This window comes from Coenobita brevimanus, chromosome 65, assembly GCF_032717465.1.
Source record: "Coenobita brevimanus isolate Jiangsu-jjx chromosome 65, ASM3271746v2, whole genome shotgun sequence".
NCBI classification, from domain to species: domain Eukaryota; kingdom Metazoa; phylum Arthropoda; class Malacostraca; order Decapoda; family Coenobitidae; genus Coenobita; species Coenobita brevimanus.
The window spans coordinates 838,046-852,107 of NC_137018.1; the positions used below are offsets into that span (position 1 = coordinate 838,046).

Consider the following 14,062-nt stretch of genomic DNA (forward strand, 5'->3'; position numbering starts at 1 on the left):
AATATAGACAGAGATACAGCTCAACACTGGAAAACATAGAAAGAGTCTCAACACTAACGTTCAGTACATTCCATTTCTAGCACTATGCCTTTATGTGACCTTAAACGACGGTAAGTAAGCAGGTATACAAATATCCTTGAGACATGCTGACAGATAAAGGGAAGCAGATACTAAGAAATAATATATAAAGACATTCAACATTACCCTGCATTCTTTTTCCAGTGACTATATCAAGTAACCTCCAACCACGCAGTACAGACATAAAATAGAGGTTTATAGGCTATCTCCCGTGAATGTGTGTGTGTGTGTGTGTGTGTGTGTGTGTGTGTGTGTGTGTGTGTGTGTGTGTGTGTGTGTGTGTGTGTGTGTGTGTGTGTGTGTGTGTGTGTGTGTGTGTACGCCATAACAGGTATCAGGGTGTACGTAGAAGAGCACACCTGTATCTGGGCGTAAGTGCGTACGCTAGCATATTGTGTGTGTGTGTGTGTGTGTGTGTGTGTGTGTGAAGGGGGTTGCGTGAGCGTATGTACTGTACACACAGGTGGAGAGAGCGGGTGTGCAGAAAGTGTGGCAGTGGCGCATAACCGCAACCACCTCAACAGTCCGCCTCACTGCCAACCCACGATTTCTCTCTCCCCCAGCCTCGCACTGTGGCTCACTGCTGCACGCCCCTTTGCTCAGTGAACCTATTTACCATTACTAACCCATTCAGAGCCTGTTTACCATTATTAACCCATTCAGAACCTCTTAACATTAACCCATTCAGAACCTATTCATCATTATTAACCCAATGAGAACTTATTTATCATCATTAATCCATTCAGGACCTATTTATCTCTATTAACCCATTCAGAACCTACTGCCACTATTAATCCATTCAGAACGTACTTACCATTATTACCCCATTCATAACCTATTATTATTATTATTATTATTAACTCATTCAGAATTTACAAGTATTCACCATTATTAACCCATTAAACTTATTTTTAGCCCATTCAGAACATATTTACCATTATTAACCCATTCTGTACCACGACGTGCTTCATATTCTTTTTACCACTTGCCGACTCTCTCTCTCTCTCTCTCTCTCTCTCTCTTTAATTGGGGATTAGATATAACCTTCCTTTATCCCATCACTACCAGGGGGCTCTCCATGGCTGAACAAAATTGCATGAAGGAAGCAGGAAAACACAACAAAAGATGTCCTCGCGCTGAACAGTTAACACAGGATTAGCACTGGGACGAAATGGGGACAAGGATTTAGCTCCCTGGCTATCCAATCCACTACACAATGAAATTACTTGGCTTTACCATCACTGTAGTAGCCTATGGTTGTACTGGACCATTTTTGCTCTAACTTGGCCTGAAATTACCCTTACTCCAGCTTGAATACCGAGTTGTAAGAGCAGATTAACACGAAGATATTATGCTAGTCATGATGAAGTGCTATGGAGATGTAGAGCCATAACATCGTTTTATTCTTCCATTAAGCTACATGACTTAAGTTGCAAAAGGTCAAAAATCTGGATCAAGTTAGAGTAGAAGGATCACAGCACTGGGACACAAAATGAGGAAAAGAAATTCTGCCACTATACTCTCTTCACTCTAACTTGGTCTAAAACTGCATACCCTCCAGGCTGAATGAGCTGGAACAAGAGATTAACATTACAATACAATGCTCGTTATGAAAAAGTGCTATGGAAAGGATGCAGAGCCGTCGCATTTTCTTTTTTCTGTCACTCAGATATGGGAAATAAGCTGCAATCACACGAGAATCTCAGCCAGGTTAAGGTGACAGAGGTATAGCAACCCACCCTTTTACTTAATGAAGCTACTGACTGCCACCACTTACTCAGAATTACCAGAGCCATACATTTGCTCGATGAACCATTTGCCATCACTATGTTGGAATTAATATTGGAACACATAAGGGAACAAGAAACATTAGCACAAGATAGTAAGTTGTAACCGAAACCTGCAAAATATCCTGCAAATCAGCGGGAAGGGTATCTTACTCTATCCTTACTGTTTGCTGTCGGGACTTTTCGCTACATTATAAACTTGCGCGCGCACACGCACAAACACACACACACACACACACACACACACACACACACACACACACACACACACACACACACACACAAAAGGAGCAGGCGTGACTGAGATATACTGCCAGACGCCGCAAGTGGTTAACCTTGGCTGATCTGCTTCTACTCTTAACAGTGCTTCCCACCACCCCACCCCACCACACTCATGTCTCCTCTGCATACATGCCTTCCACACCACACCACACCACGCACGCACGCGCGCACACACACACACACACACACACACACACACACACACACACACACACACACACACACACACACACACACACACACACACACACACAAACTTTACCTAACCCAGCCTAAACCACACACCTCCTAGACAACTAAAACAACATACTTTCACACAACCAAACGAACAGAACCTTAACATAACATACTTTATATTCATCCCAAACACTTAATCAACCCTAACTTATCTTACAGTAACTACTTCATCCTGTCCATACACTTCCCAAACACCACACCTAACCTAGTCTACTCTAAAATAACCTAACCTAATCCAAATCCCACTCAGATGCCCAATCTAACCTAACCTGGCCTACAGGAAGCTTAATCCACGCACCTCCCAAACACCCAACTAACTTTTCCTAACTGCTGTCAGCATGGGTCCTCATCGCAAACTGCACATTCTGTAAGATGCCGTGCAAATTTTTTCATAGACTACTGGTACAAAAAGGAAACTAGGAATTTACCTACAAATACTTTTTCATTCCGATTCATGCCATGAATTAGATCAAAGAGCCCTGAAATGGATCTACTTAATTTCACGGTTAATTTGTCTAATGAAACGATGTTGGTAAACAACTATATCCCGCAGTGGACCCGTGCTTCCTGGCCCAAGGTGCAACTCTTAAAAATGATGTAGGGTACAGTACCTATTCGTTTCAGTGGTAGTGGGGTAAATTTTTGTACCGGTAAAATGCTTTCACTTCTCCTCCATGCATCCCCAGTTTCGGAACGGCTTCTGACTAAAAACCATTCATCATGCTAAAACATCAAATGGAATAATAATATCTTCTATTCAAAAACTTCAACCTGCATCATATTTCGGTCCACGTCAATAACACCAAAACACTGAAACACGGGATAGCCTACGCTGCCAAGGTGAAAACTGCCAAATCTGTCGCGGTTGTGTTCTCTCTATAGAACCGAACTCTGCTAAAACTTGGGTCAACACCAAATATTTATTAGCAAACAAGTACTCGGGCCAAGTCTACTCTTGGCAGTCTGGTAACAAACCTGGCGCGTTACCCTTCTGGCCTACTCCGAATACTGACTGTGGACTCCACGTCCACGTGTTCTCAACCCCTTCACTACGAGAAGTCCCTCCACTTCGATAATGTCTGGCAGTAAGCGTAATTAGCTACGGTAAAGAAAAAATGTCTTTTTTTACGTTCTGTCCTCTCCATTTTTCCTTTTCTTTAAAATTTCCTTCTAACGAGAGTCTGACACTTATAGTGATAGCCAAGTTTTTACAAAGCTACCACTTAACGGAACACACGTATAGAACAGCATGGCAGTTCAAAAAATGCAGTATGACAATAAGAGAGCTAATAATAACATGACTAAGTAAAGTTACGGTATGTAGGAATATGCTTAGGCTATGAGCTTTTTTTTTCTTTCTTTCTTTAGTTCAGGTGTCTTCCCCTGTTCATTAGCTACGCATTTTATATTACCGCACAAACTTTTTTAACTGATCCTATGCAGAAAACCCTCCTGAATACCATGGTGTAATCATATCTTTTACCTTATTTCACACGTAACACTTGAGTTCCAGCATATGAAGTGCGAGGCAGTCATAAACAAGAGTATCAGTGGCTACTTTTCTTCATGCGTCCAACTCGGGACACGGTACAGTAGTTTACTTACGACATATCAAATGAGGATTGATTCTCCGCAGCATACACACATCTGATATTTAGGAATCTCTACCCACCACCGCTACTGTGATACCGTAGCCACTAAGGACACCACATTCAGGTTTGACGGTGCGGTGTTCTTGGTGATGTTTTAATGACGTGTCGGAGGATCCAATGGGGAGACAATGAAGACCTGAACAGCTATCTAATTCATATTTAAAAACTGCTTTTGCAACAGCCGGAACAGACTGCGCTACCACACATTCCCAAACCCAAAACCTTACCCAGTCCACCACCACCACCACGAGCACCACCACAACCGATCCTGTTTAGGTAAACATATCGTGACGTCATTAGGCTCTTACCTTATATAGAATTTTACAATGACGAGTGAATGAATGTATGGCCCATTTCGCTGCGAACTCAATTTTGTATTTTACTAATCCTGTTTTGGGATTCTAACTAGCTACTCCATTTACAACTTTACCAACTAATGTTATGACGATGATTACGATGATTATAACCTCATATACACTGTACTGATAACAAAATACCCATCAATATGCACGCTGTCTCACCAAGCACTGACCTACAACCCAAACATCATAAGCTTCCACACGGCTTGGATATAATTTTTGAAATGCGACTGTACTTTCGAAAACTGTGAGGTAGAGGGCTCGTGTGTGTGTGTGTGTGTGTGTGTGTGAGAGAGAGAGAGAGAGAGAGAGAGAGAGAGAGAGAGAGAGAGAGAGAGAGAGAGAGAGAGAGAGAGAGAGAGAGAGAGAGAGAGAGAGAGAGAGAGAGAGAGAGAGAGAGAGAGAGAGAGAGAGAGAGAGAGAGAGAGAGAGAGGCCTTGGCTGAGGCTGGCGAAGGTTACAGAGGGTCAGGAGTTAGCACCAGCAAAAACATTATCACTGTCTGGCGGACAAGCTGAATGGTTGTGTGGATGAATGTGGTGTCTGTGCGAGGTACAATCGACATCAAAAGTCTTGCCACCTCTCCTGCTTTTTCTCCACGAACTTTCATAATCAGTGTGGTTAATCCGCAGCAAATGACTCTGATAACTTAACAGCCCTTGGATCAGTGTCATTAGCGTTGCTTGCTGGAGGCCCAACTCACCGATTTTTAGAGTCCGCGGAGAGAAAGGCAGGAGAAGCGACAGAACTTTTCATAACGACTGTACACTCGCGAGTCAAAGTTTCCGCTCGCCTCCCTCCCTCACCACTGGCTGGAGGGTGGTTATTGCCAGGTTTCCACACCGAACGATGACTTGCTGTCCATTGCTAAAGTTGTGGCTTGAAGGTTTGCTAGAATGTAGAAGGAACAGTTCACGACGTCGCTGGTGTTCGTACCGTACACTGGAGTCTTGTAAAGCTTCAATCCAACCAATTACTAACATAAGTCTTCTGCAGTGAAACCCCTAACAACCAACCTTTCAGCCGAGAAGAGGGGTAGAGGATGAACGGAACTCTACTGCTAACGACTATACACCCTCCAAACAAATACAGGCATATTTTTGGTTGGATTGCAATATGACACACGGATCAGGATGTCAAAATTACAAACACCAACAAATGAACACGGTCTTACTTCTACAAACCACTTCAAAGCTCATCTCTCCTAAGCGTGCCAAATATTTTTCGAAAGGGGATACATACCTGGGTCTGGTGATTTTCGTACCACGTGTCTTCAGTATACTGTACAGTACTCTAACGTAGCCAGCAGACTACATCCATTACTGCGTGGCCGCCCCTCTATTCTTGTTAGTACCCAGCAAGGTCTTTGGATATTATATATGTACAGTTAAGCTCAGAAGGCCCTTTATAGAGGTCAGAAGTAGCAGGCTCCTCGTAAGCATGGGGAATGCTAAAGCAACATTTTACCAGGGTGATCTGTCCACTAATGATATGTTACAGACACCCGCAACTGTTGTCATATCCTTCACAATGTACCACTCAATGAACCATGGACTTGTGAATTTATGTGTACCGTAAGGATAATTTCACAGGATAAAATTTATTGATATCAGCGTGGTTTCAATAAATACAATAGTCCTACTTGGTTGCTTAGTGTCCCAACAGCTCAACAAAGACTTCCTTAACCACCTTCCCCTCGCCCCCTCAGCTAACCAATACTGCCACCCCTGTCTACTCCCACCACCTAACCTACACAGCTCCCTCCTTCCCTCCCCCCCTTCTCTATCCCTCCACCACACAAGCTGTCCTTGAAACCGAAGCTCCCACACCAAGGCGACGTTTAGATTTCCTTGAAGGGCAACAACTCTGCTCCGGTCTGGCCTACGTCGTAACATCTCTTCTCTAGTCACAGGCAAATTTATCCTACGTGCCTCGGAGACCTCGCAGTACTTCTTCCTCTGCGATTTATTTTACATATTACACCTAACTACTCCCTTAACGAAACACTTAGCATCATTAATATAAGAGAATAATAATGTATAACTGTGCGATATAAATTACACCTTATCACTCCCTGCACCGAAATAGTTTGAATTATTAATATATAAGAAGATACTGAATTGTATTAAGCATAATAAATAGCTACGAAAGAGGACTTAAGAAATCTCGAAAGTCACTTGCAATAGTTGTGACCTAAATTACGAGACAGTCCGCCGAGACAATGGCACTTATTTTTGTCGGTTAACGAAGTTCCCTAACACTTTTTCCTATGCAATTTATTTTCAGATATGGCTGGTCAATATCCTTTTGTATATTATTTGTGTAGAGTATGGTGATATTCGAAGGATTTATGTAACACAGAGGAGGGCAGTAAGGTTTAATAAGCAAAATAAAATCGCTTGGGAAAAGATGTTAGAGAGCTTCCTCAACCCACAAGAATACCGGCCAATATCACAATAACGATACAATACACACATTAAAACGAACAAGTACGTCTCACTCTCACGTACTGATAAACATACGCGTCAGGAACACGTAGTACGACGTTTAAAAATAAAAAATACATCACGGCCACACCTGCACACAAACACATATAACCAAATGACATGGGAACTAACCACCACTCTATCAAAATCTCTCCTATCCCTTGTTATTTCCTTCTACATCACTATATACACAGCTGTATCAGAATGCCCTCGGTATCTTCCTATCCTCTCCTATACCACTACAATTCATGCATCAGACTGTTTCCTCTCCCTTCGCATTCCCTCCAATACCACAATACTCCACGCTCTATCAGAATGACTCCAATCTATTCCTATTTTCTTCATCACCACTATGTAAAAAGCTGTATCAGATATAACACCAATTCCCTAGCGATTTATTTTCCGTATAACACCTTGATATTCCCCTGTATACCTACTACCAATACCATTCTAATATAGTCCGTGTTTGCATCAGTAACATACAAAAGCGAAATGGAGAGCAACGACCAAATAAATCGCTCAGGAGAAGGAAATACGCTGCACCCTTCAGAATACGACCGCGACACGTGCAAAGAAAACGGGATGGGAGTACAGGTGAGGGTAAACTAAACCAATCCCTACCTTGAGGATCTTGATTTCCTTGCTGAGGAGATTCTGGCTCTTGGCGATGTTCTTCTTTGTTATGCTCTTGATGGCCACAGTCAAATCCGGTTTCTGTGGAGCAAGTGATATCAGTGTTAGTAATACGGTATCAATGTTAGTGGTAGTAGTAGTAGTTGCTGTTGTTGTTGTTGTTGTTGCTGTTGTTTGTGTGGGGAGTAGTGATATCAGCGTAATACCTAAGTGATGTGGTTACTGTGTGTGTGTGTGTGTGTGTGTGTGTGTGTGTGTTTATGAAATGAATGATTGGGTAGGGTATGTACGAAGTACGTATGTACTGTAAGTAGGCCAACCTACTTAAGCGTACACGTGACTGTTAAACTGTAGGGTGGCTGAAAATACATTTATTTTTTATTTTTTATTTTTTTTAAGGACAGGAATGATATTAGACTGTTGAGAGACGGAAAATAGGCGCACTCAAAAATATATATATAATTAAGTTACAGGTGTGAAATAATCTCTCTCTCTCTCTCTCTCTCTCTCTCTCACACACACACACACACGGTGCCATATTACACCAGGTATTCATGCTGCTGCCACCTTTTCTAGCGTGCAGTGTGGGGCTCAAGACACTAATAATGAAGCGAACTTGGCTGACAAAAGTTCACAGTTCACGGGGTTGGCCGCAATGGTGGGGTGGAGGGGCTCAAGGCTGATGTAGGGTTTTACAGCTGCAAGGGATTTGAGGAGGTAAATGGGTAGGTTGGTAGGTACGTAGGTGGGAAAGTGGAAGGCTAGACTAGTGGGTAGGTAGGAAGGTAGGTATCTTTGGTAGGTAGGTAAATAAGTAGGTATGTAGACTAGTTGGCAGGTAAGTAGCTAGGTACGTAAGTAAGTGGACTAGCAAATGAGCAGTGGCACAGACGATACCGGGTAGGTTATGGTATTTACTATATGATTAGGGCCTACAGTATGTAGGAAGCCTATCCAACTAGGTTAGCTTAATATTTTTCACTACGTACCTTCAAGGCCAAATCTATTTTGATATCGGGCTTACTGACAAAATGCAAGAGAAAGCTTTTGCACTTCATACTAGGCTTCAGTTGTTTGGGAAATGTGACCAGTAGTATAAATTACCTAAATCCAAATAGAAGAAACGAAAATCTAAGCTAAAAAAAAAAAAAAAAGTACCGTAGCCTATAACTTCAGGTGATTACAGGTACGTGCGCGGCAGGTAGGAGTACGTGCACAGCGGTTTGTGGTGGGTTGCAGGGCACACCTTACCCTTTCACTCCCATTACACTTCAATAGCTATTATCAGTATTACCGGTATTATTCATCTCCATGCAATATTATTCAGTTTAGAGGAGGCTTTTGGAACCGGAAAGTTTGATACCCGGTATAATGTTCTGTAACGCCAGTACGAAAGGTCTTTCTTAAGTTCAAAAAGATCATGTGGAAGAGGCAATAACGAGCTAAACCATTACGTAACAGCTGTGAAGGTGTTAATTGCCATGCTGAGTAGGAATACGACGACAAGAGAGTAGACAAGTACCGGTACATAAATACGAAAATACAAAAGCTGTAAAGGTGTATTGTGTTGCACTGCAGTAGTTTCATGTCCGACTTTCATAATACACACTAGGTTAATATAAGGGTACATTATAATCTCCTCAGCTAGAATTGACGGCACTGAAATCATGACTCGTAAATATACCGTGTGTGTGTGTGTGTGTGTGTGTGTGTGTGTGTGTGTGTGTGTGTGTGTGTGTGTGTGTGTGTGTGTGTGTGTGTGTGTGTGTGTGTGTGTGTGTGTGTGTGTGTGTGTGTGAGAGAGAGAGAGAGAGAGAGAGAGAGAGAGAATGTGTACTGAATTGCAAAAGAGGAAGAGGAGACGACATATGAAAGGAACTCCGGAGATGATGTTTCTTACACCACTTCACTCCTCCCTTCCCGCACCAGTTCACACCTCCCTTCCCACACCAGCTCACCACTCCATTCCAATCCACGGTAGTCCTTCCTTTCACTCTATCCACTCCATGCCACACCATCCCAGGTCAACCATATCCTATTTTTTTCCTCCTTCCACCCCACACCACACCACCCTCTGCACCCCGCGTCCTATCCACTCCATACCATACTTCCCATCCATTTTATCCACCTTACCCTCTTCCATCATACCCCTCTCCTACATCCATCCATCATCATCTTCACTCTTTACCCCTCCTCTCCACTCATGGGTACACCATCCTTCCTTCCATCACGCTCTCCACTCCATCTCATCTCTTTTCTCTCTTCCCCCTTCCCCCCCATCCTTCAATCCCTTCCAACTCTCTCGCTCTCTCTCTCTCTCTCTCTCTCAATCTTACCCTTCCTATCCTATCTGCACTTCATTCCATCTCACCCAGTTTCCACTCCTCCTTACCCCTTTCCTTCCCTGACTCTCTCTCTCTACCCTCCGCTTTCCCCCTTCCTTCCCTCTCTCTCGCAACTGCCCTTCTGTTCACTACACCCAACCCATTCCATTCTCCTTCCTCTCTCTCCACTCTCATTTTATCCTTTTCTTCCTTCTAGCTCCACTCCCATCTTCCCCCACTCCTTCCACCCACCTACCACATCTTGTCCCATCACTCAATCCACCCGCCTCTACCCAACCCACATGATACCCTTCTAGTGGTCTTATTCAGCTGTACACAACCGTCCCTCCACTCCAACCCACACACGCCCCCATCTCTTCCACACTGCTGCACAACTTCCACTGTATATCCTTCCACATACCCTACCTTTTCATTCCTTCCTCTTTCCTTTTCTTAATTCTTTTAAAACGACGAAGATTTGTTTTGATTCTCTTTACCGTCAGTTTTAGTTTCCTAAGAACAGACTTCCCCTTACAACACACACACACAAACGAGCTTCCACTCCCTCAAGTATTGAATTCCATCCAGTTCCTCACAAGCTCCCACTCCCCCACCCCCTCACCACTCTCTCCTCTAACGGTCATCCTCTCTGCCACACTATCCCTCACCCACCCACCACCTCACCATCCTCATTTCACCACCCAAACACCATATAACCACTCTCAACAATCCCCATTCTCCACCCAACACTCGTATCCACATCTCTTGACTCCAGCATTCAACAACTACCCGGATCGACATATGGTAAGCTTCCATTCCTCAACCCACCACCTATTTCCCCCATCCACTACTCTGGCACCCACTCCCGCCTGCCCTTCACCGCCTTCACCAGCTCCTATAGAACCCTTCACCCCGTTCACTCCTTTAGTGCCCTCCAGTCTCCACCCATTCCCTAGCAACCATCCCCCTTACCCACCGCTTCAGCACTGACATCCCTCACCTATTCCTTCATCGTCCTCTTTCCCACCTACCCCATCAGCACCCTACCACATCCACTACCTACCACTCACACCCTCACCCACCTCATTAATTCCCCTATCCATCACTCCCAACCCCAATCATTCAGCACCCTACCACATCCACCACCTTTGCCACTCATTCCCAGACCATCCATTTCCTTACTACTTCCCCCACCCTGTCTTCCACTCCTTCAGTAGCCCCCTTCCCTCTCCCATCCACATCCAAAGCCCCTTTCCCCTTTCACCATCCACTCACACAGCCTCCTCTCCCTTCCCACAGCCACTTCCTTCTTCCACTCCCACAGCCTTCCGTATCCCTCCTCTATCCACTCTCGCAGCCCCTCCCCCATCCATAGCCCACCCTGCCCCCTCCCTCCCGCATTATCATAGCCTCCCCTTCCCCTCCCCCACCCACTATCAAAACCCTCTCCCCCTCCCAAAGCCTCCCCTGCTCCTCCCCTTACTATCATAGCCCCATCCCCTCCTCAACCTCCCTGCCCTTTCCCCAGGCTCTCTCCCTCCCCGCACCCACAGCCACAGCCCCGTCCGCCTCGCTCCAACCCCCAGCCCCTCCCCCACCCTGCCCCCAGCCCATCACCCGCCGCCTGGCAGACTGAGGCCTGAGACACCCTGGCGCCACCCCACGTTGCCGCTCTCAGGGCCGGGCTAAAAATAAAAACAAGGGTCTGGATGCTTCCCTCCACACCACAACACATGCAAAAATCAATGAATCTCTTCCCTGTTGTTCCATCCGTTCACCGCTATGTAACGGTATTTGTTCCTTGGTAAACACACTGACAGGCTAAACTACGCACATGGATGGATGTCTATGTGTAGGTATAATGAAAGATGTAAGTAAAAAGATTATTTACGGTATATTGATGGGTAGGCTAACCTATACAAGTACATATATTTAGATGGATAGATTAATTACTGTTCTGCTGGATGTATAGATATGGGTGGACAGATTAATAAGCAAATATTTCACCTCTTCAACACGATGACGTATTACATAATATCTCCAGACAATTTTCAGCTCACAAGACCTCGATAACAGTGATGGGGCTACAAACGGCTCTATTTAACTTCTTGATTTCGAAGTCTCGCTAAACTACAGCTACAAAACATTATCGACTGCAAGAATACAACAAAATACGTCGTCGTGCTGAAGCGGTCAACCTACTTCATTATCACTCTATCTGATAGTATCTTTTATCTATTCATTCACTGTGTTGGGTTTATATCTATGCAGGAACTAGTATGACAGGCTAATGTCAAACTCACTCTCTCTCTCTCTCTGTCTCTCTCTCTCTCTCTCATAAGGCCAGTAAGGAAACAGGCGCCATCCTGCCTCCTTGTGGTTCTACCGATAAATACTTCTGTACTTATCAGTCGTGTTTATCTACTTATCAGTGTCAATGGCTTTTTATTAATCTTTATTTTTTCTTCTATACTCAAGGGTGTTTTTAATATATCCAAGAAATTACTTATCTACTCGCCTATTTTTACCAATCTATCGGTATCTGTTACTTATCCATCCCTCCAGTCTATGCATTAACCTTTCTACTGTATACGGTACATATGTTATTTAGCTACTTCCTTCAAGAGCACGGCATCCAATCTATCTTTCCTTAAATTTCTTACCACCGCAACCAATTCAATACGATGACGAGTTTTAACATTATAATGCACGACGACTGGCCACATTCAGCGCTGGGAGAGAAATCCGACTGTGTAGGAGTTCATAGAGACTGTAACCCCGTCGCAACGAACGGTTTACCTGGTATCCAAAGTTCACAAAATCGTCTGGAGGTGGTAGGAATAAGTCCCCCTCAAAATGTCAACTGTTTTAATGGGTTCAGGCATCCTTCAGTCAGGGGTAGCCACGGCAAACAAACCTCCTGGCAACCTCACTCCGACTCAATATAAATAATAAAAATAGCTATTCCCAGATCAAAACTGCAGTACAAAGCTCACACAGTTACAATGCGGTCACTTCGTAACACTTCAACAACGCCATTCACTTTACCATGATGATGTATTTCTGAACGCCAATTCAGGAATAAACTGACGATCTCGACATCTGCTCAGGGAGGAAAGATACGCCAACGAAAGGCGACCCAAGCATCCACTCATCTGTTATAGTGTTACCTTTAAGTGATTCTACACTGAAATGAGTAGCCAATTGGATTCTTGCAGCCCTAGGAACCATTTACCTACCAGGTTAGATGGTAGCTACCGTAACTATATAACCACAAGGACGCCTGGTGATTTAGTGGGCTAAGGCACTCCAACCGGATGTGGCTCATAAGGATTTACATCCGAGGAATGTTTGGAGTTTATCGTTCACATAATGCCACTCAGGGAAGTATGCGGTCACTCGCCCCAAATGTCTGGACTATGCAGCCTGACCTCAATGATCTTATGTTCCTGATGGGGCAACAAACGACTGACTGTCAGACAAAGATAAATATACACAGACTGAGAGATAGAGAGATACATAGATAAGCACATAAAGAGACAGACACATGTATAGACAGATGGATATAGATACCGGTACTGGTTGATAGGACAGCCAGATGGACAACTAGCTATACACAAAAACTATTCTTCGTTATTTTGTGAATCTCTGCCCCATCAGCGTAGGGTGAGGTGGGGTGGGGTTGGCCATACGCAGCGTTGTTTGGTGCGTGGCCAAGCGTATTTCCGACACTTCATCATACGCAACAGTACAGGTCCTTACACCCTCATCCACCCACCAACTCACACACCACACATCATATCTTCTTTTTCACCTTACATCCACATCCACCCACCAACTCACACACCACAAATCATATCTTCTTTTTCACCTTACATCCACATCCACCCACCAACTCACACACAACAAATCTTATCTTCTTTTTCACCTTACATTCACATCCACCCACCAACTCACACACAACATCTCATATCTTCGTTTTACACTTTATACCCACACCCACCCACCAACTCAAACAAAACAAATCCTATCTTGTTTTTACACCTTACACCCACACCCACTCATCAACTCACGACAAATCATATCTTCTTTTACACCTACCGATACCATCTCTCCCTATTCTGCCTCTCTTTTCCATCCACTTTTACTTTCCATCAAAACAACACCTTTCTATCGACTTCGCCTCCTCCCTTCCCGCTATCCATTCCATCTCATCCACTTTAT

General features: G+C 44.1%; 1 protein-coding gene across 1 annotated transcript in view; it reads right to left on the reverse strand.

Moving 5' to 3' along the window:
- Atg1 (serine/threonine-protein kinase unc-51-like protein Atg1) overlaps nucleotides 1-14,062 on the reverse strand; it is a 180,701-nt gene that overhangs the window by 127,288 nt on the left and 39,351 nt on the right. Inside the window, exon 2 of the mRNA XM_080276333.1 lies at nucleotides 7,503-7,595. Within this exon, the coding sequence (XP_080132459.1) occupies nucleotides 7,503-7,595 (93 nt within the window). The remainder of the gene's footprint in view (nucleotides 1-7,502; nucleotides 7,596-14,062) is intronic.